Source organism: Aquila chrysaetos, chromosome 12 (genome assembly GCF_900496995.4).
Source record: "Aquila chrysaetos chrysaetos chromosome 12, bAquChr1.4, whole genome shotgun sequence".
Classification (NCBI taxonomy): domain Eukaryota; kingdom Metazoa; phylum Chordata; class Aves; order Accipitriformes; family Accipitridae; genus Aquila; species Aquila chrysaetos.
The window spans coordinates 656,136-681,057 of NC_044015.1; the positions used below are offsets into that span (position 1 = coordinate 656,136).

At 69.3% G+C, this 24,922-nt stretch overlaps 2 protein-coding genes and 1 non-coding gene across 3 annotated transcripts; 1 reads left to right on the forward strand and 2 right to left on the reverse strand.

Annotated features, from left to right (window-relative positions):
- Positions 1 to 171: 171 nt before the first annotated feature.
- LOC115349705 lies at positions 172 to 278 on the forward strand. The gene has a single exon (XR_003926201.1). It is a non-coding gene; the product is annotated as a U6 spliceosomal RNA (small nuclear RNA).
- A 637-nt stretch (positions 279 to 915) lies between these two features.
- On the reverse strand, positions 916 to 16,149 carry ABCA7 (ATP binding cassette subfamily A member 7). Its single transcript, XM_041127976.1, is given in 52 exon segments — positions 916 to 1,452; positions 1,531 to 1,768; positions 1,876 to 1,968; positions 2,056 to 2,159; positions 2,239 to 2,373; positions 2,447 to 2,588; positions 2,892 to 2,998; positions 3,076 to 3,138; positions 3,264 to 3,384; positions 3,466 to 3,595; positions 3,700 to 3,823; positions 3,911 to 4,055; positions 4,264 to 4,379; positions 4,468 to 4,645; positions 4,717 to 4,886; positions 5,116 to 5,190; positions 5,291 to 5,396; positions 5,639 to 5,671; positions 5,912 to 6,006; positions 6,131 to 6,326; positions 6,574 to 6,672; positions 6,742 to 6,866; positions 6,971 to 7,125; positions 7,318 to 7,335; positions 7,817 to 7,879; positions 8,114 to 8,162; positions 8,322 to 8,524; positions 8,805 to 8,877; positions 9,018 to 9,229; positions 9,397 to 9,534; positions 9,621 to 9,760; positions 9,849 to 9,980; positions 10,183 to 10,354; positions 10,556 to 10,672; positions 10,758 to 10,962; positions 11,091 to 11,312; positions 11,418 to 11,640; positions 11,834 to 12,010; positions 12,109 to 12,179; positions 12,181 to 12,318; positions 12,392 to 12,571; positions 12,714 to 12,830; positions 12,905 to 13,044; positions 13,170 to 13,407; positions 13,536 to 13,625; positions 13,734 to 13,928; positions 14,005 to 14,126; positions 14,195 to 14,322; positions 14,405 to 14,546; positions 14,788 to 14,881; positions 15,000 to 15,111; positions 15,979 to 16,149. Coding segments are annotated over 51 exon segments (6,765 nt in total). The 5' UTR covers positions 15,066 to 15,111; positions 15,979 to 16,149; the 3' UTR covers positions 916 to 1,302.
- A 2,886-nt stretch (positions 16,150 to 19,035) lies between these two features.
- On the reverse strand, positions 19,036 to 24,400 carry CNN2 (calponin 2). Its single transcript, XM_030033921.2, has 7 exons — positions 24,258 to 24,400; positions 20,988 to 21,109; positions 20,544 to 20,610; positions 20,302 to 20,439; positions 20,018 to 20,134; positions 19,556 to 19,702; positions 19,036 to 19,475 (listed from the first exon to the last, which is right to left on the reverse strand). The coding sequence occupies exons 1-7, from the start codon at positions 24,318 to 24,320 to the stop codon at positions 19,209 to 19,211; spliced, it is 921 nt and encodes a 306-aa protein (XP_029889781.1). The 5' UTR covers positions 24,321 to 24,400; the 3' UTR covers positions 19,036 to 19,208.
- Positions 24,401 to 24,922: the final 522 nt, after the last annotated feature.

Here is a 24,922-nt window from a genome sequence, read left to right on the forward strand (position 1 = left end):
AAGCCAAAATTTCTGACAAAAAGAAGGATTTCGAGTGTAGAAAGCGACGCGTATCTCTTGGGGGAGTGACGCCGTAAGAAAAGGCAGGAATCTAATAATAGAGTCCTCGCCATACACGCAAAGTTATCAACTGAGAGAGGTTCAAATACCACTGCGGGAAGTGTTTAGCTCGTGCTCGCTTCGGCAGCACATATACTAAAATTGGAACGATACAGAGAAGATTAGCATGGCCCCTGCGCAAGGATGACACGCAAATTCGTGAAGCGTTCCATATTTTTGGGCCGATCTCAACGCTCCCCGCCCCGCGGGGGACCCTTTTGGACCCCTGCTCCGTGCCGGGGTACCCCGAGACACGGGCCGCCGAGGTGCGGAGGGTACGAGACCCCCGTGCCGGGTCAGGGGGAGCCCCAGGCGCAGCCCACCAGCCCCGTGGGGAAGGTCTGTGCACTGCCGGCAGTGGGAGAGGGGTCTCAGGAGTGAGGGAGGAGACGGGCACCCCAAAAGTTTCATGGCCCCCGGCCCTGGGAGCTCAGCGCAGCCCTGCGAGGGCCCCTGTGTGCTGCAGGCCCCAAGGGGACACCCGGCTGAGAGGGCGAGACCCCTGCCCCACTCTGGGGCACCCCGGTGGGGGAGAAGGTGGAGAGGACGAGCCCCGGGGGAGTGGCCGGCAGGGACCCCTGCCCAGCCCGCTGCCCACCCAGCCCCTGCCCAGGGACCATCCAGGGTGAGGAAGACCCTGGTTGACCTTTGGCTGCTTGGGGAGCCATGGGGAAGGGGCTGCAGGGCAGGGGGCTGTGCTGGCTGCTCTGTGCACCCCGTGTGAGGGCCATCCTGCTGCCACCCATCCCGCTGTGCCCCCTGCCCCGTGTCCCCCAGTGTGGCAGCAGTGGTGCGAGAAAAATCCAACCCCCTGGGGAAGGACCACGGGTCTTTATTTAATTGCTCTTTTACAGCAGATTCTGCTCTGGCAGAGAGCAGTTGGGGTCCCAGGGCCAGCCCCAGCACCCAGCCCTGTCCTAGGGCAGGGGGGAGGCCTGGGCAGACCCCCCCCCTCAAAAAACTCAGCCCCCAGAGGGTACAACCCCACCAAGGGGGAGCTGGGGCCAGCCCCGCCCTGGCACTTTGACCCTCCCCAGCACCCAGACAGTCCCCCAGGGATGGTGGCCCTGTGCTGGTGGGCATGATGTGGCCAGGCGCCCCCCGTGCAGCTCTGGGGGTCTGGGATGGCCAGAAGACCCAGGACCCCAGGTCATGCTGTGGTGATGTCTGGGGAGGGGGTCCCATGGGGCACCATGACCTCGCTCAGACAGCACTCTCCTGGTAGCTGTCATCCTCCAGGAATGGTGTCAGCCTCCTCCCGGGGCTGGGTGCCACTGGGGCCACATCCTGCCCTGGGGCTGCGGCCCCTCCAGGGTCCTCGTCGCTCTGCTCCCTGGCAAAGTGCACGAAGACCTGTGGGGAGGGCAGGGTGAGGGGCAGTGCCGGCAGGACCCTGGCCCCCATGCCCTCATGCCCCACATCATTCGTCACCTGGTCGAGGGTGGTCTGGGACACGGAGTAGTCCTCGATGTGGCAGGGGCCGCGGTGGGCTGCCAGAACGCTGAAGACACTGGCCAGGGAGCCGGCGCGGGAGGGCAGCTGGTACTGCAGCAGCCCTCCGTGTCGCTCCTTCAGCACGATGCCGGGGAAGCGGTGCTGCATCAGGCTCTCCACCGGTGCTGGACCGGGACCGCCCACCCGCACCACCACCGTGTAGCCGTCCCCAAACCTGCGCGGGAGAGGGGGACATCGCTGCAGGGACCAGCCGTGTCCCCGACTCCACAGGGTGGCCGCCCCTCGCTGCCAGAGCCCTCCCCGAGCCCCCAGCCCCATTACCTGTTCTTGAGGTGCTGGACGCTGCCCAGGCAGCGGAACCGGCCGTTGACCATGATGGCCATCCTGGTGCACAGCGCCTCGCACTCCTCCATGCTGCCAGGGGGGAGGCGTGAGACCCCGCAGGGAGAGACGGGTGCTCCCCTCCGGCAGTGCCGCACACCCCGGGACGGGGGGGCTCACCTGTGGGACGTGAGCACCACGGACCTGCCTTCCCGGATGACGCTGAGGATGCAGTCCCACAGGAACCGCCGGGCTCGCGGGTCCATCCCCGTCGTGGGCTCATCCTGCAACGGCCCCGGCGGCGCTGTCAGCCCGGGCAGGGGGCAAGTGCTGCCACGGGACCCCCCCACTGTCCCCACTCACCAGGAAGACGACTGGGGGGGAGCCAAGGAGTGCTATAGCCGTGGAGAGCTTGCGCTTGTTGCCCCCGCTGTACTTGCCCGCCGGCCGGTCCGCGTGTGGCCCCAGCCCCAGCTTGGTGATGCCCCACTGAGCTACCTGCGAGAGACATGGAGGGGGTGAGGACGGGGTCCCTCAGGGCTGGGGAGGGGGGCTGGGGCGCGGGCCCTACCCTGGGGGTCTCCTCCTCTGGGATGCCGCGCAGGCGGCTGTAGAACTCCAGATGCTCCCGCGCCGTCAGCAGGTCTGTGATGGCGTCGAACTGGGGGCAGTAACCCATGTGCTGGTGGACGGACTGCAGGTCGGTGAGCACGCTGCGGGGACGGGGACACGGCTGAGCAGACGGCAGGGTCGGGGACATGACTGAGCATGCAGTGGGGACACAGCTGAGCATGCGGCGGGGACAGGGGCAGTCTCCGGGGACAGAGAAAAGGCTGAGCGCACCGCAGGAATAGGGATGAACATGCTGCAGGGATGAGGATGAAGCCGAGAGCAAGCACGCTGCAGGGATGAGGGCGAGGGGCGCAGGGTGGGGATGGGGATGACGGCATGCATGCTGTGGGGACAAGGAGAGGGGGAGCAGAGGGTCGGCCACGGGGTCCCTCCGTCTCGCCCACCTGTGCCCTTTCAGCCAGGCCTCCCCCAGCGTCACCTCCGTGTCCCCCGTCAGCATCTTGAAGGTGGAAGTCTTCCCGGCGCCGTTCACACCCAGGAGGCCGAAGCACTGCGGGGCGCAAACCGGGGTTACCGGCAGCCCCGTCCCTGCCCGCAGTGCCATTTGTCCGTCTGTCCGGCACTCACCTCCCCAGGGGGGATGGCCACGCAGAGCCGGTCCACCGCCGGAGCCTTCCTGCGCCGGTACACCTGCGCGGCAGAGCCCGGCGCTGGGTGCTCCCCACCCGTCACCCACCAGCGGGACCGGGGGCTACGGGAGAGGCTGGAGCCCCCGCAGCGAGGGACGGGGCAGGGTCCGGCCCCACGGCACGCACCTTGGTCAGGTCCTTCAGCAGCAGGAGGTGGCCGTGCGGGGGGGTGCTGCCCACCCTCGCCCGCTCCCTGGCCACGTCCCCGTCCTCCTCCCCCAGCGAGGGCAGCTGCAGAGCCCGTGGCCTGGGGGCAACAGCGGCAGGGGCACTTCCAGGGCTGCCCACCCCACGGCCGCCCCACGGCCGCCCCACGGCCGGTCCTCACCCGAGCCGCAGGAAGAAGCGGTATTGCAGCAGGAGGGTGAAGAGGAAGAAGATGACGCCCTCAACGGCCATGGCGAACATGTTCTTCCCTGCCAGATCCCAGGACAAGGGGGACACGAAGTGCCTGTCCCCTGCAAGTGGCAAGAGGGGCTGTAGGAGGGGGACACACCGGGGAGGGCGCCTGCGCTGGCCAGGCTTTGGGGAGGGGGAGCAGCCCTGGTACCCCTGGACTCACCGAACCTCTCGAAGGCATCGGCCATTGCCTGGTTCTTCACCATGTCGATGAGGCCTCGGCCCAGGCAGAAGTGGGGGAAGACGAGGAAAACTTTCTTCAGGATGCGGTTGATGTTGTTGAGGTTCTGCCGGGGCAGTGAGGAGAGGGATAGGGGAGCTGGGACCAGTCCCGCAGGATTGGGAGGGGGGTCCAGGGCAGCCTGGGGGCTCACCTGGTCCACGAAGAGCTCCAGCACGAAGGTGGCCACGCTGCCGTTGATGCCAATGAAGAGGTTGATGCACGTCAGGGCCACGTAGGCGGTGCTGGGGATGCTGAAGAGGAAGGAGGCTGGGTACATCAGGGGGGTGATGGACCAGCTGGGGGGCAGAGAGGCAGAGGCTGGCCGAGGCGCACCTCCCGTGCCGGGGGGCACAGCAGGGCAAGCCAGCACCCCCCCCTCCCTTTACCACGACCCCCGAGCCAGGGCTGCCCCCAGCCCTGCTCTGAGCCCCCTGCACCCCCCCCTCCCTGGGGTCCAGCCCCGGCGGGGGGCTGAGCCCCAGCTGGGCTCCACCGGCCCTTCACCCGTAGAGCAGCAGCAGCAGCACCAGGGAGGGCAGGTTGGCAGAGGACACGTAGGACTCCTGCTGGAAGCAGAGGAAGATGAGGATGACCAGCAGCGCAGGGACCAAGTAGTTGCACTGCAGGCACAGAGAAGCCGGGGAGGGGGGTCACAAGTGGGACCTGGCCCCCCAGGACCTGTACCCCATCCCCATCCCCGTCCCGCACCATGTCCCAGGTGAAGTTGCCCAGCCAGTAGGTGACGGGCTTCATCCCGCTGACGAACTGCAGATGCTTGGCCTTGCTGACCCGCTCCTCGATGAGGAAGAGCACGAAGCTGGCCGGGACGAAGGACATGGCGAAGATCACGCAGATGGACACCAGCACGTCCACTGAGGTGGCCATCCTGCCGGGGAGGGGAGAGCTCAGCCAGGGATGGGGGGGGGGGCCCTGTGGACCCCTGTCCCCGGTACTCACAGGGCAGCCTCCGAGAGCTGCTCCTTGGTGAGGTTGAGGGGGTGGTTGGTGGCCGTGATGCCGTAGAGCGCAGGGTTGGTCCCGGCGGGCAGCCGAGCACGCAGCAGCCCGTTGCTGGCCACATTGACGAAGGAAACCATGGCGTGCCAGCCCTTGTTGTTGAACCAGACCTGCAGCCCAGAGGAGCTCGGTGGCTCAGAGCCCCCTCCTGCCCTGGCACCGCCGCCGGCTGTGCCCGCAGCACCCCACTCCCCGCCGGGCTCCCGCTCCCCTCCAGCCCCAGGCAGGCTTAGTCCTTCTCCGGCTGTTCCAACCCCGGATGGGGACCCGGGTGCCGCATCCCCTGCAGACTCCCAGCTCTCACCCCCGTGGGACCCCCAGCCCCCAGGTCGGGCATACCTTGATGTTCCTGCGAGCGTCCAAGCCCTCGATGAAGCGGCTGAGGTTGCCCAGGAGCCGGTCCGAGGGGCTGCCCTGGGTGTGGGAAAACAGGGTGAGGAGTGGGTTTGAGCCAGAGCCCTCCCAGCACCGGGATGCTGGAGCCAAGCCGGGGGGGGCAGAGCCCCGGCCGTACCGGGGTGATGTTGAACAGTGCCCGGAGCTCCAGCACCGCCTCATCCACCTCTGCCGCCGACGGCAGGGCCTGGGAGCTGCCGGCACCCAGAGAAAAGCCACCGTACCTGCGGGGAGAGACGGGCACTTCCAAACCTGCCACCCATTTTCAGCTGCCACCCCTGCCCAAACGCAACCCTCCCCCTCCACCCGCCCAGACACCACCGTGAGGGGCACACAGCGAAGGGCTGAGGCTGCCCAGATGATGGCTCTGCCTGGAGATTGCGCTGGCTCTGCCCAAGCCCACAGGCGAGATCCTGCCTTCCCCCTGCCCCGTCTGCTTGAGACCCCAGCCCCTCCCCGGGCTCACCTCTGCTCATTCACCCACTTCTTGTTCCTCAGCCTGAAAGAAATGGGAGCGGGGGAGAAATACCCCCGAGGAGACGTTACGGCAGCGCCTGCCCACCCAGCCACGAGTCCCCCAGCAGTTCCCCCTTACCCTGCGGTGCCCTCGCTGTCCCCAGCCCTGGCTGGGTTTGGTCTGCAGCATCCCTCCCTGCTTCCACCGCGCTGGCAGCCTGTGCCAAAGACTTGCCCCGTCTCCCCGCAGTGTCCCCAGGGTGTCCCCAGCCCCAGCACTCACCCCCAGCGGATGATCTGGGGGTAGGTCTTCACCAGGTAGTCAGAGATGTTCCTGCCCGTCAGGTTCTGCAGGATGTCGCCTGTGCCCCTTTGCACCTGAGGGGACAGACAGACAGGCTGGACGGACACACGGCTGCATTCGCCTCCCTGGAGCATTGCCTGCACCCGTACCTGGCAGCGCTGGTGCCTGGGGCTGGCCCCGCTGCGGGCTGGGGGTTACCTGGGGTGGTGGGAGCCCCCCGGCCCCCTCGGGGCAGTCGGGCAGCATCCTGTGAGCCCCTGGCCCGCTGCACCGGCAGCGGGGGGACGGCTCGGCTGACGTCCAGTTCCCGCGCCGCAACGCTTCCAGCAGGGCTGGGGGAGCCGGGGGGACCGAGAAGCCATCGGGGTGGGAAGCCGGTGGGCATGGCCCCGTCCTGGGCACCCCGCACCGTGGGGGAGAGAGACCCCCCGTTACCAGCCTGGTGTGAGCCAGAGGCATCAGGACCTGCCCCCGCCTGTGGCTGCCACCGCCCCCCCCACCGCATGGATGGTTGAGGGGGTCCCATGGCATCGCACCAGCTGGCAGGGCTGTTCCTGGGGGAGATGCAGGCACCGAGGCGGGGGCCGAGCCCCAGCCGCCCCCTCCCAGCCCCTCCGGCCCCCCGGGGCGCAGGCACTCACGCCTCCTCAGCATCCTTCATGCACTTGGTGCCAAAGCCCGGCTCGGCCAGGAGCGCGGCCAGGAGCCGAGCCGTGTCGGGGTCCCCTGGTGCGTCGTTGCTGCCAGGAGATGCAGGAGTGAGCTGGCAGCAGTGGGGGACATGGGGGGACAGAGGGATGGGGACACACCTGAAGAAGGTGAACTGCTGCCCATACATCCAGGGCTGGAGGCGCAGCGGTGGGTACTTCCCGAAGGGCGGCACGATGAGGCTGAAGAGCAGGGCGATGCAGACGAAGACGGCGGGCAGGACGATCTGCCGGGGGCTAGGGGTCAGGGCCGGCCCCGCACCCCCCTGCCCCATCCCCTCCCCACCCTCCGCACCACGGCCCCGTCCCATCCCCGTCCCCCATGCCGTACCTGTGCGAAGAAGCCCCTGGTGCTGCGTCGGGCATGGAGCATCCTCTTGATGAAGAGGGCACGGAGCTGCTGGCGGGTCAGCGCCCAGCCCCTCACCCTGCGGCAGGCCTGCCCGGCTGCCCCGCGCAGCAGGTCCGTCTCCCGGGGCTCCTCTGCTGCGGGGGCAGAGACGGGTCTGGCCCTGGCCCCAGCACAGCCGGCGGCAAGGGGCAGGGGTTCATGTCGGGCGACGTGCGGGGGGAACAGTGTGCTGGCAGGGTTGTGTCCCCCACCCTGGTGGGGATGGGGTGCTGCATGCAGGGATGCAATGGGAGCCCCCCAGACCCCCCCCAGACCCCAGCTCCTACCTCGCCGGGGTCCTTGGACTCAGTGTAAAGGAGAGGAAAGAAGGATTACAGCCACGCCGATGTCTGCCCAGCCGGGTTAGTGCTAACCCAGGGCAGAACCGGGTCCCCAAACAATCACAGCCCCCCCCCCCACTGCCATGGCTGCCCCCACACCAGCTCTATCTCCAGGAGAAGGGCCCTGGGTATATCCCCTGGGATTTCATGTCCTATCCCAAGCCCTGCCCAGAGCCAGGCTTCCCCAAACCAGCCACTGTCCCCACTCCTCGCCCTGCCCGACACCGAGGCCAGGTGGGAGCAATGCTGCACGAGCATCCCTGAGCCTCCCCCTGCCCACCACCTGCCCAAAGGGACACGTGTCCGAAGGGATGCCTCCTTGGACGGACACGTGCCCGGATGGACACATGCCACGGCCCCAGCCCACGGGGTGGAGGTGGGGGGCACCCAGCGGTAGGGGCTGGGCAGCTCGGGGGGTCCCAGGTCTCAGCTCCCCCCTCTTTACCCAGCTCCCCGTCGGCCACTTCTGCATCTCCTCCCTCGCCGGGGGTTGCTCCTCTCCTGGTGCCTGACAAAACGGGGGTGAGAGCACCAGGGTGGGACCGAGGCCACAGCCTGTGACACCTCCCTGCACCCATGGGTGCTCCCAGCAGGGAACCCAGCCCTGGGAAGGGTGAGGGCCACACGGGGTGCTGGGGACACCCGCACCCCTCTGCTCCAGGCTGCTGAGCGTCTCCCCCCCAGTCCCCCCTGCACCCTAGCACCCTGAAGCTGAGCTCCAGCCAGCCCTGAGTTGTTTTACCTGCCGAGTCAGCGTCCACCCCCGTGTCCTGAGCCACCTTCAGAAAAATCTGAGGGCAGGAGGGGGCTGGCATTAAACACGGCCATCAGCGCCCACCACCCCGGGAAGGCAAATCCCCCAGGTCACGGGCAACCCCCGGCAGAGCTCCAGGGAGGGTGGGCACCCCAGGAGCCGCAGGCAGCCCCCTAGCCGCAGCTCCTCTGGGTACCTCTTCCAGGGTGGTGTCGGAGATGCCGTAGCTGGAGATGCCCAGTTCCCCCAGGCGGGTGTCCAGCTCGTGGAAAAGGTCCCCGAATGCCCCGTCCTTGGCCCCACTGTAGGGCAGGACGAAGAGCACCTCGTGCCCAATGTCCTCCACCAGCCGGGAGCCCGGCACCAGCTTCTGGATCAGCGCCGACAGCTGGGGCACATCTGGGGGGACGGGGAGGGCTGGAAACCTGGGGCAGGAGCCGGTGGACAGCGCAGAGCCCTGGACCCCAGTCTGGGGGTCCCTGGGAGGGCTTGCAGGGGGCAGGAGGGCAGGGACCCCCTTCTGCCCCACCAGTGCAGGGGGGCCAAGAGCCGGTGGCAGGGCAGGGCGTGGGGCTGAATGTGCCCACGGCCCCCCCACCCCCAGCTGTTGGGGGCTATATGGGGAGCACCCAGGAGGGTGATGCTGCACTGAGGGCACAGGGAGGGAGGGGACCCTCACCCACGGTGCTGGCCTCGCTGCCCCGCTCGCTGCCCAGGCCCGTGTCGCTGCTGCGCTCCGAGTCACTGCCGTCCTGTGGGAAAGGGTAGCCGGAGCCTGGCACCCTGCAGCAGGATCCAACCCCAAGCCTGGGGCTCAGCACCCCCCCAGATACCTGGGATGGAGGCACCGGGCACCCTTTTGGCTGATGCTCAGCAGGGCCAAGGGACCCACCTTTTTGGTGGTGCCGGGGACAGTGCCGGTGCTGCCGCCCGTCCCGACCCGCTCCCGCTTCACCAGGGTGAGGCGGTAGCCGGTGCCCAGCCTGGCCTTGAGGAAGAGCGGGGACCCGCAGCAGCAGAGCCGCCCCTGCGAGATGATGGCCGTGCGGTCCCCCAGCAGCTCCGCCTCGTCCATGTAGTGGGTGGAGAGGATGATGGTGCGGCCTGGGGGCAGGCAGCGGGCTGGACCCCGGACCCCCTTGCTGGATCCCCCCTTTCTGGGCATCTCCCCACTTGGCACGTCTCCCTGCTCGCCCCTGCTGCCAGTTCTCCACGGCTGGGGGGGGGGCTCAGATGCACAGAGGGCGAAGCGGGGTCCCCCCAGCCCTGACCTTTGCGGTACTTGAGCAGCAGCTCCCAGATGCTGCGGCGGGAGTAGGGGTCGATGCCAGCCGTGGGCTCGTCCAGGATGACCACCCGGGAGCCGCCCACGAAGGCGATGGCCACCGAGAGCTTCCGCTGCATTCCGCCTGCGGGGCAGCAGGGACGGCGTTGGAAGGGGGGGGCCGGGGCAGCGGACCCCTGCTCGGGTGCCGGTCCTGCCCCCCGCACGCACCCGAGAGGTTCCTGGTCTGCTCCCGGCGCTTGTGGGGCAGCCCCGTGTCCTGGATCAACTGCTCCATCTCCTCCTTCACCTGCTTCTCCGACAGCCCCTTCAGCCGCCCGTAGAACCAGACGTGCTCCTCCACCGTCAGGCTGGGGCGGGCAGGGGTGAGATGGGGGGGCCCTGCCTGCGCCAGCCCCCGGCACTGCTCCCCCCCCTGCCTGCCCTGCCCCTGCCTACATGTCGAAGAGCACGTTGTGCTGGGGACACGTCCCCATGGTTTTGCGGATGCTGTCGATATCGGAGCGGATGTCCCAGCCCAGGATATAGGCAGTGCCAGAGGTGGGGGGCAGGAGGCCGGTCAGAATGGACCTGGATGGGGGAACCAGCGGGGAAAATGGGTCAGGGAGCACAGGACCAGTGGGGCTCGGGGCCGGGGTGACCTGTTCTGTGTGGGGTGCTCAGAGCCCAGCTTCGTGGGGACCCAGGTCGGGACAGCACCAGGGCAGAGCCAGGCTCAGCTCCTGTCCCGACCGCGGCCGCGCAGCTCCCCTGGTCAGACCCCCAGTCTCACATGGTGGTGGTCTTGCCGGCCCCGTTGTGGCCCAGGAAGGAGGTGATCTGCCCCTCGTAGAAGTCCAGGCTCAGCCCATTGACGGCCACGCGGCTGCTGTTGCGGTAAATCTTCACCAGGTTGCGGATGGAGACGCCGGGCTGGAGCTGGGCAGGCGGCTCCTCCACCAGCACTGGAAGCCACCGGAGGGTCATGTCCTGGGCAGGACCCCTCGCCGGGGGCAGGACCCCTTGCCACGGGGGGCAGGACCCCCTGCCAGGGGCCAGGACACCCCGCTGGGGGGGCAAAGCCCAGGAGGAAGGGCTCGAGCCCAGTTCTGTGGCTGCCACCCTGCAGCCGTGCAGCTGTGGGGTGGGCAGGGGCAGGGGCTCACCTTGGGGTGCAGCAAAGGGACTGGTGGGGTATGGGGGGTGCCCAGCTGAGGACGGCTCTCCAAGCCAGTAGCTCTTCAGGAAGGGGAAATTCCAGGGCTTGGGGATCCCGTACTGACCTGCAGCAGGCAAGGGGCTGAGCGGGGCCGGGGGGCTGCCAAGGGACCGGAGGGGCTGCCGAGGGCCAGGGGGGGCCACGCTCACCTGGGAAAACACCCTCGAGGTACCAGGTGGCCAGGCCGTAGAGGCCAGCATCCAGCAGCAGCAGCCCCATGGCCGTGGCGAAGTTGTAGGGGTCTCCCGGCACGGGGCTGGTGCCCAGGTTGTGCCACTGGATGCCCACCCCCTGCTCCTCGTAAAGGGAGAAGTACTCGCAGCCGAAGCCGAAGGCCACCGGTGACAGCAGGCTCTGGCAGTGGCAAGAACAGCGGTGTGGGCAGAAAGACCAGCCCAGGGGGGTTCAGCCCCAAAGCCCCCCACCTGGCATGCCTGGAGCGCCCAAGGGACGTCGGGGTGGGGGCTGCCACGGCCGCTCACCACGAGGACGCGGAGCGGGAAGGTGATGTGGTCGCGCCAGGCGACGCACAGCACATAGGGCAGGTAGAGGGAGAAGTAGATGATGCCACCGCAAGCCGAGGCCAGGTTGGCGCGGGGGAAGAAGGTGCTGATGAGGAAGCACTGGCTGATGGTGGCCACCGAGAAGGTGCCGAGGAAGAGGAAGATGACGGCCGGGTCACTGTAGGGCAGGATGTTTCCCAGCTGCGGATGGAGGCAGGTTGGAGCCTGCGGAGCCCCCCCCATGCTGGCTCCCAGTCCCGACACTCCCCATGTCACCCACGCTGTCCCCTCTGCCCTGCAACCTGCCTTGAGGATGAGAACAAGGAGGGCAGAGCTGAGGAGGAAGGGGATGAAGCTGCTGAGGAACCAGCTGAGCCAGAGGATCCCGTTGCTCAGCCCCATAGTCTTCATGGTCTCCTTGAGACGCGTCTCCTTCTCGTGCACCACCCCCTTGATGATCATGGCCACCGAGTAGATCCAGGCCAGCGTCATGAAGAGGGGCAGCGAGCGGTTCAGGACCCGCAGAAACCTGTGGGAGATGGCACCAGCCCTTCCACCTCCAGCCTGACACCCCGGGGCCACCGCCGGGCAGGGGACACCTGGGGCACGGACCAGCCCCGTGCCACCTCCTCAGGGCACCGATGCTGCAGGGTACTTGGCCCCATCCCCCACAGCAGTGGGTCACTCGAGGGTGCTGGGGCTGCCCCCCACCACCCACTCACACGTCGTCCACGTAGCAGGGGTAGGGCATTTGCTGGACGTAGACCCCCGTCCGTGGGGCAGCCCCGGTCTGCACCCGTACCACCGCCTGCTCCACCAGGTCCTGCACGTAGACGAAGCCCCCCCACACATAGCGCAGGTCGCTGAAGGGGTCGGCCGCAGGGCCCGGGTCCCAAAACCTGGGGGCAGAGCACAGTGCTGGGAGGGGGGCTTCGCCCCGCCACGGGCGCAGGATGCCTGGGGGTCGTGGAGACCGAAGGGGCGGGCGTCCCCTGACCTGTCCTTGATCTTGTTGGTCCTTGTGACATCGTCGATGTCCATGCGGATCTTGTAGCGGACGTGGGGGGGGCAGCGCGGGGGCTGTGGCGTTAGTGGGGGGCTGGAAGACCACGGCTGCCCAGAACTGCTGCTCCTCCAGTAGCTCCAGGGCCCGGGCCACCAGCTGGTCCTCGGTGGCCACTGCCTCGATCTTGTCCAGGCAGACACACTGCGGGCAGGACAGCGAGGGCTCAGTGGGGCTCAGGGAGCCAGCCCGCCCGGGCGGCCGGGGCGACACGCACCTCCGTGAACTGCGACAGCGTGCTCAGGACCATGTCGGCATCGGCGTACACCTGGTGCCAGGTGAGCCCCGGCCCCGCCGCCGGCCCCGCCAGGAACCCCGCCAGCGCCGGCAGCTTCCAGGAGCTGCCGTTGAGGAACCCGTCCAGGAGCTGGGCCGTCCCCGGGGCCAGCAGCAGATCCTGCAAAGCACCAGGGTACCACAGGACGATGCAGCCCACCCCGCTCCTGGCCAGGAGCCCCGGCTGCACCCCACCACACCCCCCAACCCGCACCCCACTGCAGCCCTGTCCCCAACGGGGAGAGGGTCTGGGGGTCACGCACCCGGAGGACCTGCATCTCCAGGCTGCTGTTGAGGAAGGCGTAGATGCGGGGTCCCAGCTCCCGCCAGGCACCCCCCGCCTCCCCCAGCACCGCAAGCTCCCGGAAGGTCCGGTTCACCTGCGTGGGGCAGGGGGTGAGGCAGGGCTGGGGTAAGACCCCCCCCCTCAGCCCCCCCACAGCCCCCCGCTCACCTCGGCCATGATGCTGTCGGGGCCGGGGCCGGGCGGCGTGTACAGGATCTTCCCCATGAAGAGGGGCTTGATCCCCCGCCAGAAGATCTGCGAAAGGGGGCTGGACTCCAGGCTGCGGACCAGCTCTCGGCAGAAGGGACCTGGGTGGGGGGCAGAGCCGAGCCCTTGCCACAAGCCCCCGCCGCCTCCCGGGCAGCCTTGGGGGGGCTGTGTCCAGCAAGCCCCTGGCTGAGCTCCCCCCGCTACCGCAGCCCAGACCACTCACTGCTGGCACTGTCCGGGGCCGTGGCTCTCCGCTCCGAGCTGTTGCGGTCCAGGAAGGCTTTGACGTCGTTGTCCTCGTACCAGTTGAGGGAGGGGACCCTAAGCCCCCCGCCCTCGGGGTGCCCGCAGGCGATGCGCGACAGGGCCCCGAAGGCGCCCGAGCCGGCGGCGCTGGCGTTGGGGGCCATCAGTGCCCCGAGCTCCAGCCGCAGCTCGGCGAGGCTGGTCATGGAGGAGACCTGGGGAGAGCGGGATAGGGAGAGGGGCTACAGGGGACAGGGACACCCGGGGACACCGCGGGAAGCGGGGCACTGCTCGAGTGCAGGGGGGAGGGGGGGGGGCACTTGAGTGGGGAGCAGGGTGCTACCTCCTCCATCAGGGATGCTGCATCCCGCAGGAAGGTGCCCAAGGCTTCCACGGTGCCAGCAATGCCACCCACCTCTGAGCTCAGCTGTTCCTACAAGGGGGGCCACGGGAAGGGGGTCACAGCCCCTCTGGGTTGGGGCCAGGGGTCTCTGGCCCGGCGCCTGCCAGCACCCAGCGTCTGGCCGGGCAGGGGGCTCACCGCCAGGAGCCGGGGGAGGTCGAGCTGGGAGAGGAAGGAGCCCTCCATGGCGCGGAGCTGGGGGCCGGGCAGGTCGCAGAGCCCTCGCTGCAGGCGCTGGGTGGAAGCGGCGTCGCCCCCCGCCAGGAAGCCCCCCAGCTCCGAGGCGTTGCAGACCACGGCCTTCAGCGGGAGGCGGATGCTCGACAGGGAGAACTGGTGGGAGAGGGCCCGTCATGCCGCAGCCCCCAGCACCGCAGGTACCAGGAGCGGGCGCTGCACCGACACTCACGATGCGGGGGTTGAGCCGAGCCCCCATCAGCTCGTCCACCAGCTCCGGGGGCAGAGACGTGTTGGTCCGGAGGAACCACGAGAAGGTCTCATCCTCTCTCAGGTAGTCCCTCACCGGCAGGGCTGGGGGGGCAGGCGTCAGCTGGGGGGTCTCGCTCCCCCTGCACCCCCCATCCCCGGGGGGTGCTCACCCCTCCGCTGAGTCACGCTCCCCCCGAGCTGGCGCAGGGCGGGCAGGAGTTGGGCAAAGCTACGCAGGAGCCGGTGCCCGTCGGTGCGGACCAGGACCCGCCGGGCTTCGGCCAGCAGGCGGGAGAGGCTGTGGGGGCACGGGGCGGGTGGTGAGACCCCGGGCCCACCACCCGGTCTGGCCCCACAGCCCCCCGACCCCTGTCGCTCACATGGAGCCATCGAAGTTGCCCACCACGCCGGGGGCCTCTCCCGCCGTAGGGTGCCGAAAGCAGGGGTTGTTCATGTTGCAGACGATGCCCTGGAGCCAGGGCAGGGTCCCGGCAGAGGGAAGGGCCTTGTTGGGGAAGTGGCCTGTGGGAGAGGGAGAGACAGGTCGGGCGGGGGGGGGGGGGCAACGTAGGACCCCCGAGGCCACGCACACACTCCAGCAGGGACATGCCAGCGAGCCCCCAGCTCGTGTCCACCTCCCACGTTTGTCTCCCCCGCTGCCACCCTGGGACCCCACAGGGCTCCCATGTCCCCAGCAGGCACGGGGGGGGGGCATTGCCAACCCAGAGGGTGGCCCCGGTGGGGGCTGGCATGGGACACTCACACTCATGCTGCTTGAAGGGCGGGTGGGATTGCCGCACTGAGATCAAGATGAAGAAGAGGAAGAGGGGCCACAGGAGCTCAATGGCCAGCTGGATCTGGGGGACACCCATGGTTGGGGGGGGTCCCTGTCCCCATCGGCACTCAGGGCTCTGCCTGCCCCTGCGCCAGGACCCAGCAGCTCCGGGTGCTCTCCCACCCCGGTTGCCTGCTCACCCGCTGCCGCCGGCGGTAGGTGAAGTTCTTCCAGAGCAGCAGCCCCAGCTGGGTGCCCACGGCCATGGCGGGGATGCGGGGGGCATGTGCCCTGTGCCCCACTCGGCTCCAGCTGCAGGCAAGAGCGGGGGGTCAGCGCTGAGCTGGGGGTGACAGTCAGGGCTCTCGTGTCCCTCTGGCTCAGGGCTTATCGCACACTGGGCAAAGCGCTGGGCACACGGCTGAGCTCCGGGGGCCGGCAGGAGCCGGCCCGGCATTCCCACAGCAAAGCTCCTTTCTGGAGCAAAGCTCTCAAATCTCATTCTTTTCTAAATCAAAAGCAGCAAAATAGGGCACAAGCTCTGCAAAGTCCCTCCAGGTCAGCGCTGCGTTAGGAGCAATGAACCTGATTCACACGCCAAGCACAAGGGGCAGCCCTGGAGAGCTGGGCAGCCCAGGGGAGGCCTGGGACCTACCCGTGCCTCAGTTTCCCCATGTGAGTGATATGGCCGGGCCAGCAGCGAAGTCAGGTGTTGCTGGTGAGACCCTCAGCACCCCAGGAGGGGAAACTGCCCTGATGCAAGGGGCTCAAGGCATGAGTGCGGGCACCCAGGTCCCACAGGTGCCCCCCGAGCTGAGCTGGGGCCCCAGCAGCTCTGGTCCCGTTCCTTCCCCAGCCCCGTCCCAGTGAGCCCCCATGCCTGGCCAGCTCCGGGGACTTCACCGCCCCCGGACAGGGGCCAGCGGGTCGGCAGCCCCCAGGACCCGGCAGCAGAGAGTCAGCCTCCCCTTCCAGCCGCACAGGCTGGCTTTGTGCTGAGCCCCGGCAGGCAGTGGTGGCACGACCGAACTCGCAGCTTCCCGCCCGGCAAACACCCATGCCCGGGGAAAGCTGAGCTCTGGAGCGGCTCCCCGGCCACCGTGAGCTCAGGGCACCCCCGGGCCACCCACGCTGCCCGTTCCACCACCCCAGGGTTGGTGGCCGAAGCTGCAGACTCACTTGCCCACCCTCTCGCCTCCCGTGGCCTCACGCCTCCGCCACCCCCGGCCGGACCTTGGGCAAGAGGGCAGGCAGGCGACGGCTCTGCCCGCTGCCGGGGCTAAGCCGGTCCCCGGGCGCAGCGGGGATAAGCGGGGACCGGCCAGCGGGATTAGGATCCCGGCTGGGAAATCCGGCTAATCAGCCTGCGGGGCCGGACACGAGCAGGGCCGGACACGAGCTGCATCGGAGCGGGGTCCTGGGGGGGGGGGGATTCCTCCGAGGGGGCACCGGGGCTGGGGGAGGGCTGTGCCGCCCCCTCCCGCCGCAGCGGGAGCGAGGGGGGACCCAGCGGTGGGGAGCGGGCGGCAGAGGCGGCCGGCGCCGAGACCGGGGGATGCTGCGGGGCCGCCGGGCCGGGAGGAGCCTCAGCCCGGCCGGGGGCTGCTGCTCTTTTCGGGACAAAACAAACACGAAACACCGGGGACCCTCCAGAAGCCGCCTCCCGGCAAGGGACTCGCGTGGGGACCTGCTCCCTCACCCCACGGGGGACAAACACGCCTCATCGCTGCAACCGGCAGCACGGCGGCCCCCGACCCCCCCCCCCCCCCCACCGGTCCCGGTCCCGCCGCACCGAGCTCCCCGCTGGGCGGGGTGCGGAGCCACGGGGAGGCGGACGGACCGGGGGGACGATGGGGACAGCTCGGGGGGATGATGGGGACAACCCCGGGGGGGACACGGACAGCTCGGGGGGATGCTGGGGACAGCCCGGGGGGGACACGGACACCTCGGGGGGATGATGGGGACAGCCCGGGGGGGGACACGGACAGCCTCGGGGGGGGATGATGGGGACATGGGGACAGCGCCGGGGGGGGGAGGGGAGATGCGGACAGCCCCGGAGGGACGCTGCGAAGCCGAAGCCCGGCCGAGGCAGCAGCCGGCGGCACAGCCCGCCGCCCCACCCGCCCGCAGCAGCCCCCGGCCCGGGACCCCCGTTACCTGCTCCCTCCGCCACCGCGCGGCCCCTTTAAGAGACCCCGCGGGCTCCGCCGGGCGGCTCCGCCGGGCTCGCGCGCAGGCCCCGCCCTCCCCGCCCTCCAAAGTAGCCGCGGGAGTGACGTCATGGGAAGCGGATTTTAAAGGGGCCGGGGGCGGGTCACGGGAGCGCGCGAGGGCCGGGAGCCCATCCCCTGCCGAGCTCTGGCCCCACCCCTGCCCCGCCCCTGCCCCACCCCTGCCCCGCCCCAGCCCCTGGGAGCCCCACGGGGCAGCAGAGCCCCCACCGCGGGTGCTGCAGCCCGGCCTGGGGTCATCTGAGACCCCCCCGGGGGGGACAGGCCATCCCACTGCCCGCGGACCACCCGGCTGCCCGGCGAGGCGGTGGGCAGGGAGAGCACCCACCCACCCGGCGTGCCCCCTCGCCGGGCTCCCGAGGGACAGACCCTTCCCCATCAGGGTCCCCCAGCCCCCGGGGCTGTGGCAGCCTCGAGATGTGGGGGGGGGCACCGGGGTGACGTTGGGGTGGTGGGTGACAGCGATGGCCCCGGGAGGGTCCCGAAGGCAAAGGCCGCTGAGTCACGCCGCAGCGGGCAGCGCAGCCCGCAGCACCGCGCTGGCGTCGGCGAACCTCGGCGGCTCGATGCTGCGGGCAGGGCCCCCCCCCGGGAGCGAAGCTGAGCTGCTCTTGTTGCAGCAGGCGGTAACGCCTGGCTGGCGGCTGCGGCCTGAGCGGGGGGAGCGCGGTGGTCTGAAACGCAGCATTTCACCCCAAAAGGTGGGTCCCTGCCCAGAGAGGGCCCGTGCAGGCACAGCCGGGGCAACCGGGGGGGACATGGTTCTCAGGGCTCCCGGGGGGCACCACTCGGGTTTGGGTCCTGCAGGCCCCTCGGCTGCGCTCAGGGCGATGCTGAGTCCCGGGAGCAGCCAGTGCCGGCAGGATCTGGCCGCCCCGCGTTTAACCGCAGTGCCCAGCTCTGCTTCGCTGCCTGGCGCCGGACAGCACGGCACGGCGTGTCCCTTCGGGACAGTTTTTATTGCCCACGTTGGCACCGGTAACCCCACAGCCGGTTCCCCGCTCGGCACCCCGGACCCCGGGGACACGCAGCAGCTCGCCTCCTGGGAGCGCAGCCCCCCACCCCACGGCCCCAGCGCTCCGGGGCCTTGCCCAGGTCAGCGGCAGCTCCCACCCCCCCAGGTTTGGGGGGGACCCAGCCTGAGCACTGACACAAGGAGCCTGCACCAGGAACTGGCTCCTGCTTAAGTTAAAAGGGTTTTTTCTTTTTATAGAAAAAAAAAAGGTTTCAATATAAGAGCATCTGCATTAGAAAACCCACAGGAGGCGAAGAAGCCGATGGGCACAGCAAGGGACTGTGGTGTGCACCGGCATCCCTGGCCACATGCGCTGCCCTGGCAGCTGCCCGCACTCCGGCATTGCCCTGCGGTGCAGGATGTGGCCATCGGAGTCAGCCTTGGCTCCAGTCCGCCAGGCGATCGGATTACTGCGGCTTTCGGAGCTGCAGCCGGGTGCTGGGTGTGCCGGCTCCCAGCCCAGCCCTGCGGCCACGACCGGGGCCTCGGAAACTTGGTCCCTACAAGTTCTGCAAAAAAGGCATTTCCAGCTTCGCTTCTAGAGATCACACGAGAGTGCGAGGTCGCTGGCAGCGTGCACACACACACACCTACACACATGCACACACGCAGCATCCCCGTCCCTGGACCGAGGCTCCGCAGCACCCCGGGCTCCCCCACGCCTGGGGGTCTCTCCTGGCTGTGCTCCCACCGACCCAAGCCCCTCTCCTTCGCGGGGCTCAGCCGGGCCCTGCCAGCACGAGGATGAGAAGCGGCACCGGGAGCAGCGCGGGTGGCTGCCCCCCCCTCCTTGCCGAGGGATCCAGGTGCTGCCGCGGCAGAGCATCGCAGGGGCGGCGTGGTGGGCACTGGGTGGGAACACATCTTCTTGGCTGTGTGAGAGGAGACGCTGTCCGCTCCTCAGCGCTGGAGCATCTGCCGCCTTCCCGCTGCAAATGCCGGGGCTGTGGTGGGGTCTCGGGACGCCCGTGGGCTGTGGGAACCGGCCGGTCTCTAGAAATGGGGTCTTTATTTCCTTGCTCAGAAAAATAGATTAATTTCAAAATTTAAAAAAAAAAATAGAAGAGTTTAAAAAGAGGGAATGACGAAAGTAGAGGCTGGAATGTCGCTGGCAGTGGGTCTGTACAAGAGATGGTGCGAGATGGGGCTGGGCGACGTCCCACTCAGTAGCTCTCCTCCTCCTCACGGTAGTAGTGGTACCCGGGGGGGTCCCCGCTCTGGTCACAGGCGGCGTTGGCCACCTCGCCCTGGCTGCCCTGCGGGCAGTACTTGGGGTCGTAGATCTGGCGGCCGAGGCCGAAGACCTGGCCGCTCTGGTTGGCGCCCTGGTTGGAGCCCATCTGCAGTGACATGGAGGAGTTGTCGCACTTCTCCGTCCCCATCTTGGCATCGTAGATGTGTCTCCTGGTGCCGGGAGCCGTCATGCCCACCTGGAAGGACAGGAGGGAGCAGGGCTCAGCCGTGGTCCCCCGCACCATCGTGCCTCCCCACCGTGGCCACGGTGGCTCACCTGGCTGGCACACTTGTTGGTGCCCATCTGGAGGCTGATGGTGGAGTGGTCCATGGGTGGCAGGATCTGGTTCTTGGGGTCGTAGAGGTGCCTCCTGGTGCCGTAGGCCGTCATGCCGGACTGGCTGGCGCACTTGTTCGTGCCCATCTGACAAGGGGGTCCGGTGAGGACCGAGTGCTGCCCCACGTGTGCCCCTTCTCCTCCCCGCCCCCCGTACCCCGCAGCCTGGGGGACACAGCCAGCGCTCCCCAACCCAGCCCAGGCGCAGCCTCTCCAGGCTCCTGGGCATTGAGTGCCGGACACGGAGCCGAGATGGTCCCAGATCCCAAGGACACTTGAGGCACCTTGAGCGTCGGGTCCCCCCAGCCATGCTTGGAGCCGTGATGGTGCTGAGGGTTAGATAAAACTGGCCCCCCCTCACCCAGCACCCTGGCCCTCGGGAGCACACGCGGGGCAGCCCACCTGCAGCCCGATCACGCACTGCCCAGCTTTCATCTTGGCCTCGTCGAAGTTCCTCTGCTGCTTCTCCGAGTACTTCACGCCGATGTCCACGCCGCTCTGCATCCCCTTCGTCTTGGCCTGCCGGGGAGGGGTGTGAGGAAGGATGGGGGTCCCAGACCTCCCACCTGCACCCTGGGCAGGGGGAGCCACAGGGTCCCGCAGGCATCACCCTGAGCTGGGGGTCCACCCAGCTGGTCCCCCTGGGGCTGTGCCCCCTCCCAAGCCGCTCGTCCCCATGCACTCACCATGCCCGCCAGCGCCAGCAGCGACACCTGCACCTGCGTCAGGTTCCCGCTCTCAAAGAGGTCGTTGGCTTCAAAGAGATCCACAGGGTTCATGCCGTAGCTGGCCATGGCCTTGATGAAGTTGGAGAGGTTCTCGAGCTGGGGGGGAGAGGCGTAGGACCCCCGGTGAGTGACGGCAGTGGAGCCGGGGTGGAGCCGGGGCTAAGCGGCGGTGGGTCGCAGGCAGGGCTGCCCGCACCTACCTGGTGCCAGTTCTGAGCCGAGCGGTTGATCTTCCTCACCGAGTTGGGCTGCAGCTTGTTCATGAGCCTGGAGGGAGGCAGGGGGAGCGGGGGCTGCGGCGGGGCAGAGACCCCCGCCCCTGGCAGTGGGGCACGGGCCCCTTTCGGGAAGGTCCAGCCCAGGTCTCCCCTCCAAGCGTGAGGCGATTCCCCCCTCCATGTCCCTGCTGGTCCCCAGGGCTCCCCCCAGACACGGGTGCATTGGGGACAACTCCAGCCAAGCAGTGCTGCAGAGAAAAATCTCTGGCTGCCGTTAGCTGGCGGGTCCCACCGGCACGGGCATGGCCAGATCCAGCCCACCCTTTCCACTCCAAGGGCTGGCGGGGGTCCCCTGGGGGGCAGGTGTCCCCCATCCCCATCCAAACGGAGCAGGGGCCAAGGGGCTGTGCTCGGCGCAGGACTCACTCGCAGAGGATCACCCCGTCCTTCAGCCCCTTCTGGAAATCGGGCCCGATCTGCTGCCCCGTGACGCTCTCGATCCATGTCCGCAGCTCAGCCTCCTTCTGCGGGTCGTACTTCTGGGCGAGCTGGGAGGGGACGGCGAGGGGGCAGCTCAGGCACGGCCCCGGCGTGCACCCCAAACCCCTCACAGGGGACGGCTCCCCCACCCCAGGCACAGACCCGTGGCGAGGTCGGGGGACAGCAGCCCCGTCCCAAGCACGGTCCCTGGGAAGCCTTGGGGACGCTGGCAGTGCCAGGCTGGTCCCCAGCCTCTGCAGGGCGGTGGAGCGACCCCCCCCAGCCCGGCTGCCCCCAGCCCCAGAGAGCCGGGCAGCGAGGTGGGTGCAGTGGGGGGCTTGGACGGCCCCAGGATTTTTGTTCAGCCACGATTTCCTGGCAAGCAGGAACCCCCCGGGGGTGGCAGGCGGCAAGAGCCACGGGTGAGAGTAAAGCCACAGTGTGACCCCATCACAGGGGAGGACATGTCCCCCCGCCTCCAGCCTCCCACATCGCCGTCCATCGGATGGTTTTTAGCCTGTCTACACGTACAATCCGGGGAGCAAGAGCAGCCGGGCTGCCCCTGCCTGTGCCCCTGCCCGTTCCCCTGCCCATTCCCCTGCCTCTGCCCCTTGCACGGGAATAGGGACAGGAGCACGAGCACGATGCTGCCGTCAGACGCAGGCGTTGGTGCAGCCGGATCCGGCGCGAGCCTGCAGACCGCGGTGCCCCTCACACACGGCAGCTTCTGAACTTTTCCCGGAGGATGAGGAGGAACTACCTGTGAGGGCCGGGGGGAAACGTCCCTCCCCAAGGGCCTGTTCCTCCCTGTCCCTGGAGCCCACGGGAGCCCGGCACTGAGCCCAGGGGGTCCCTGGCCGCTTGATGCTCTCCCCTCCGGCGGGGCCGAACGCGCCGCCGCAGATTCCTCGGTCACCGCGGCTATGCCAGGAATGCGGACGCCTCCTTCCAAATGGAGACCAGCTGCCCGGGCCGGCAGCATCACCGGCAGCGTCGCCCCGGCCCTGGCCCACGACGGAAGGAAAAGGCACCCTGGCCGGGGGCGTGAAGGAAGGGGCTGCGCAGGAAGAGCCTGGAAGCCCCAAGTGCCGTCGCTGCCCCAGCCTGGACCCTCCTGTGCTCAGCCGGCACCCGGAGATGGCCGCAAGGCAGCCACCAACCTCTTGTCCATCCCGTCCCCTCCTGGTCCCAGTACACACTGGGGCCATGAGTCCCCAGGGATTCCAGACACGGAGAGGCCCCAGGATGGGCACGGTCTGGCCCTGCTGCGTGGTGGGGGGACGCCAGCCGTGCCTGTAGGCTGCGCAGAGCTGCGGCCCCACAGCCCCGGCCCCAAAGGGGAAGCTCGACTGGTGCGGGATGGAGGGACGGTCCAGTTGAGCAGGGTCACACTCATGGCACCATGTGCATCCCGGCCGGGAGATCTCACTGTCCTACCAGCTGATTTTCTGGAGAGTGGGCAGCCGCTGCCGGTTCCTCTTCCCACGCCATGGCCAGCGTGGGTGTTTCTCAGGGCATGGGAGGGGGCAGAGGGGACCAGCCCCAGAGCAGATCCCACCACAGCCCAGTTTGCAAAGGCTTGCACAGACTGGGAGAGTGCCACTGGTTTAACTGGTTCCCAGTCAGTGATGTCAGCCTCCAGCAGACACACCAGGGCAGTTAAACTTGCTTAAGTCTTGCTGAATCAAGCTGAAGCGCCCAAGAGCACGCAGCGACGAGGCTCCAGCGCGTGTCCACCCGCTCAGCGCTGGTGCAGCCCAGCCCAGATGCAAGCAGGGGCCCGTCTTCGCTCGGTGATGAAATGCAAATCCCCTGCGAGGCCAGGCAAGGAGCGCCCGGCCCCAGCTGCGGCCACGGCCGCCACATCCCCACAGCCACGCACGGCCGAGCCCCGGCAGCGGTGCAGGCAGCGGCCCAGTGTCCCTTCTCCTGTCTGCCCCTGTCCCATTCAGGCAGCTCCCGTGTCCCCAGGCAGGGCATGGCCACGCAGGGCCACCGGCCGGCTGCCCCCGGGGCCAGGGGTGACCATGGCTCAACCTCTGCTCGCCCAGGGCCGGGCACAGCCCAGCAGGGTGGCCACTGCTTCTGCCACTGCCCAGGGCGGCAGCGGTTCCCAGAGCCCAGCCCTGCGCTGTGCAGGGAGCACAGCCAAGGGAAGGGGTTGCTGCATCCCCCCCACCTCCCCCGGCCCGGCAGGACCCCTGTGCCTGCGGTGCCGGACCCCCCTGCCCCAGCAGCACAGCGATGGCAGGGATGGTGGCACCTACAGCCATGGGGTGCATCCAGGCATCCAGCGCTCTCTGCCAGCACCCCAGACCCGTCCTCAGCGTTTCGGTGGAGGGGAGATTTCACCTGCCCGGGCAAGGGGGGCACCCTGCGGTGCCTGGCTCCTTCCCCGGGGTGTAAACAGCCCGGCCGGAGGCACCGGTTCCCCTTTCCCCTTCCGGCCCCGTGGCGGCTCGGTGGCAACTCTGCAGGAGAGTGGCTCAGGCGCGCGAGGCCTGGGTGGCCAAGGTTGCCCCAGGTGTGCCTGGCCGGGGGTCCTGGGCTCCGAGGGGCAGGCATGGGCCGGGGGCTGCTCCTGCCCATGTCCCGCCTGGGCCACCAGCCCTGTCCCCAGCAAGGGACATGGGGACACAGGTTGGAGCATCCCAGTGCCCTGGGGTTTGCTGGGGGCAATAGCAGCCACGGTATGGGCCTGGGCAGGGGTGGGCAAAGTGGCCGGTGCCCGTGACCCCTCCCAACCCCGGTCCCCCTGCAACAGCTCCCCGGGACCCCGTGGGCAGGGCCAGCGCACCCCAAGATGGGGAGCCCAGCCCCGGCACCCCCCCGCCCCTCAGAGCTCCGGCGCACCGGGACCCCCAGATCCCCATCCTCCCGGGACCCCCCGGCTCTCCGTCCTCCCGGGACTCCGCGGCTCTCCGCCCACCGGTGGCGCCGGGAACCCCCAATCTCCACCCCCGGGACTTCTCCACTCTCCGCCCCCAGTGGCACCGGGCCCCCTCCGGCTCCACATGTCCGGGGCACACCGGGACCTCCCGGCTCTCCAGGACCTCGGCTTGCAACCGGGATCCCCCAACGGCACCGGGATGCCCGGCTCTCCGGAGTGCCCAGGAGCACCGGGAGCCGCCGCGCCCGGTGACCCCGGTACCCCCCGGCCCCCGACTCGCCCCCGCCCGGTGGCACCGGCCCCCCCCCGCCCCCGCCGCGACTCACCCGGTTCTTGACCTCGGCGGAGAGGCCGTAGGACGGGCCCTTGTTGAACTGGGAGCTACTCATGGCGGGGAGCGGGGAGCGGAGCCGGCACCGGAGCGGGGAGCGGGGAGCGGCGGCGGGGCCGGGCGGGGCCGGGCGGGGCGGGGCGGGGGGGGCGGGACCGGCCCCCCCCCCGCGCTGATTGGACGGGTCCGAAATGCCCAAATAAGGGCAGGAGCGGCCGGATCGCGGGAGGGGTCCCGAACCCCGACACCGGGAGCCGGAGCGGGGGGAGCGGGGGGCACCGGGAGCCCGCGGGGGTCGGGGCTGGGGCTGGAGCCGTCCCGGGCACGCGTGGGCACAGCCCGGCGCGCGCCCACGCACGGGCACACGCGCAGACCCCGACAGAGGGGCACACGCGTGTGCACCGCCCCGCGCGCCTGCACACACACAGATGCGCGCGCGCCCCGACCCACGGGCACGCGCACACACTCCCCCCCCCGCACGTCCCGTCCCGTCCCGTCCCGTCCCGCTCCCCTCGCCCCGACCCCCGACAGCCGCCGGCTCCGTGTCCGTGTCCGTGTCCGTGTCCGTGTCCCGCCCCGGCCGCTCCCCGCCCCGCGGCCGGCAGATGGCCCACGAGAGGCGGCCCCGGCCCGGCCGGCAGCGCGGCCCCGCGGGGGGGG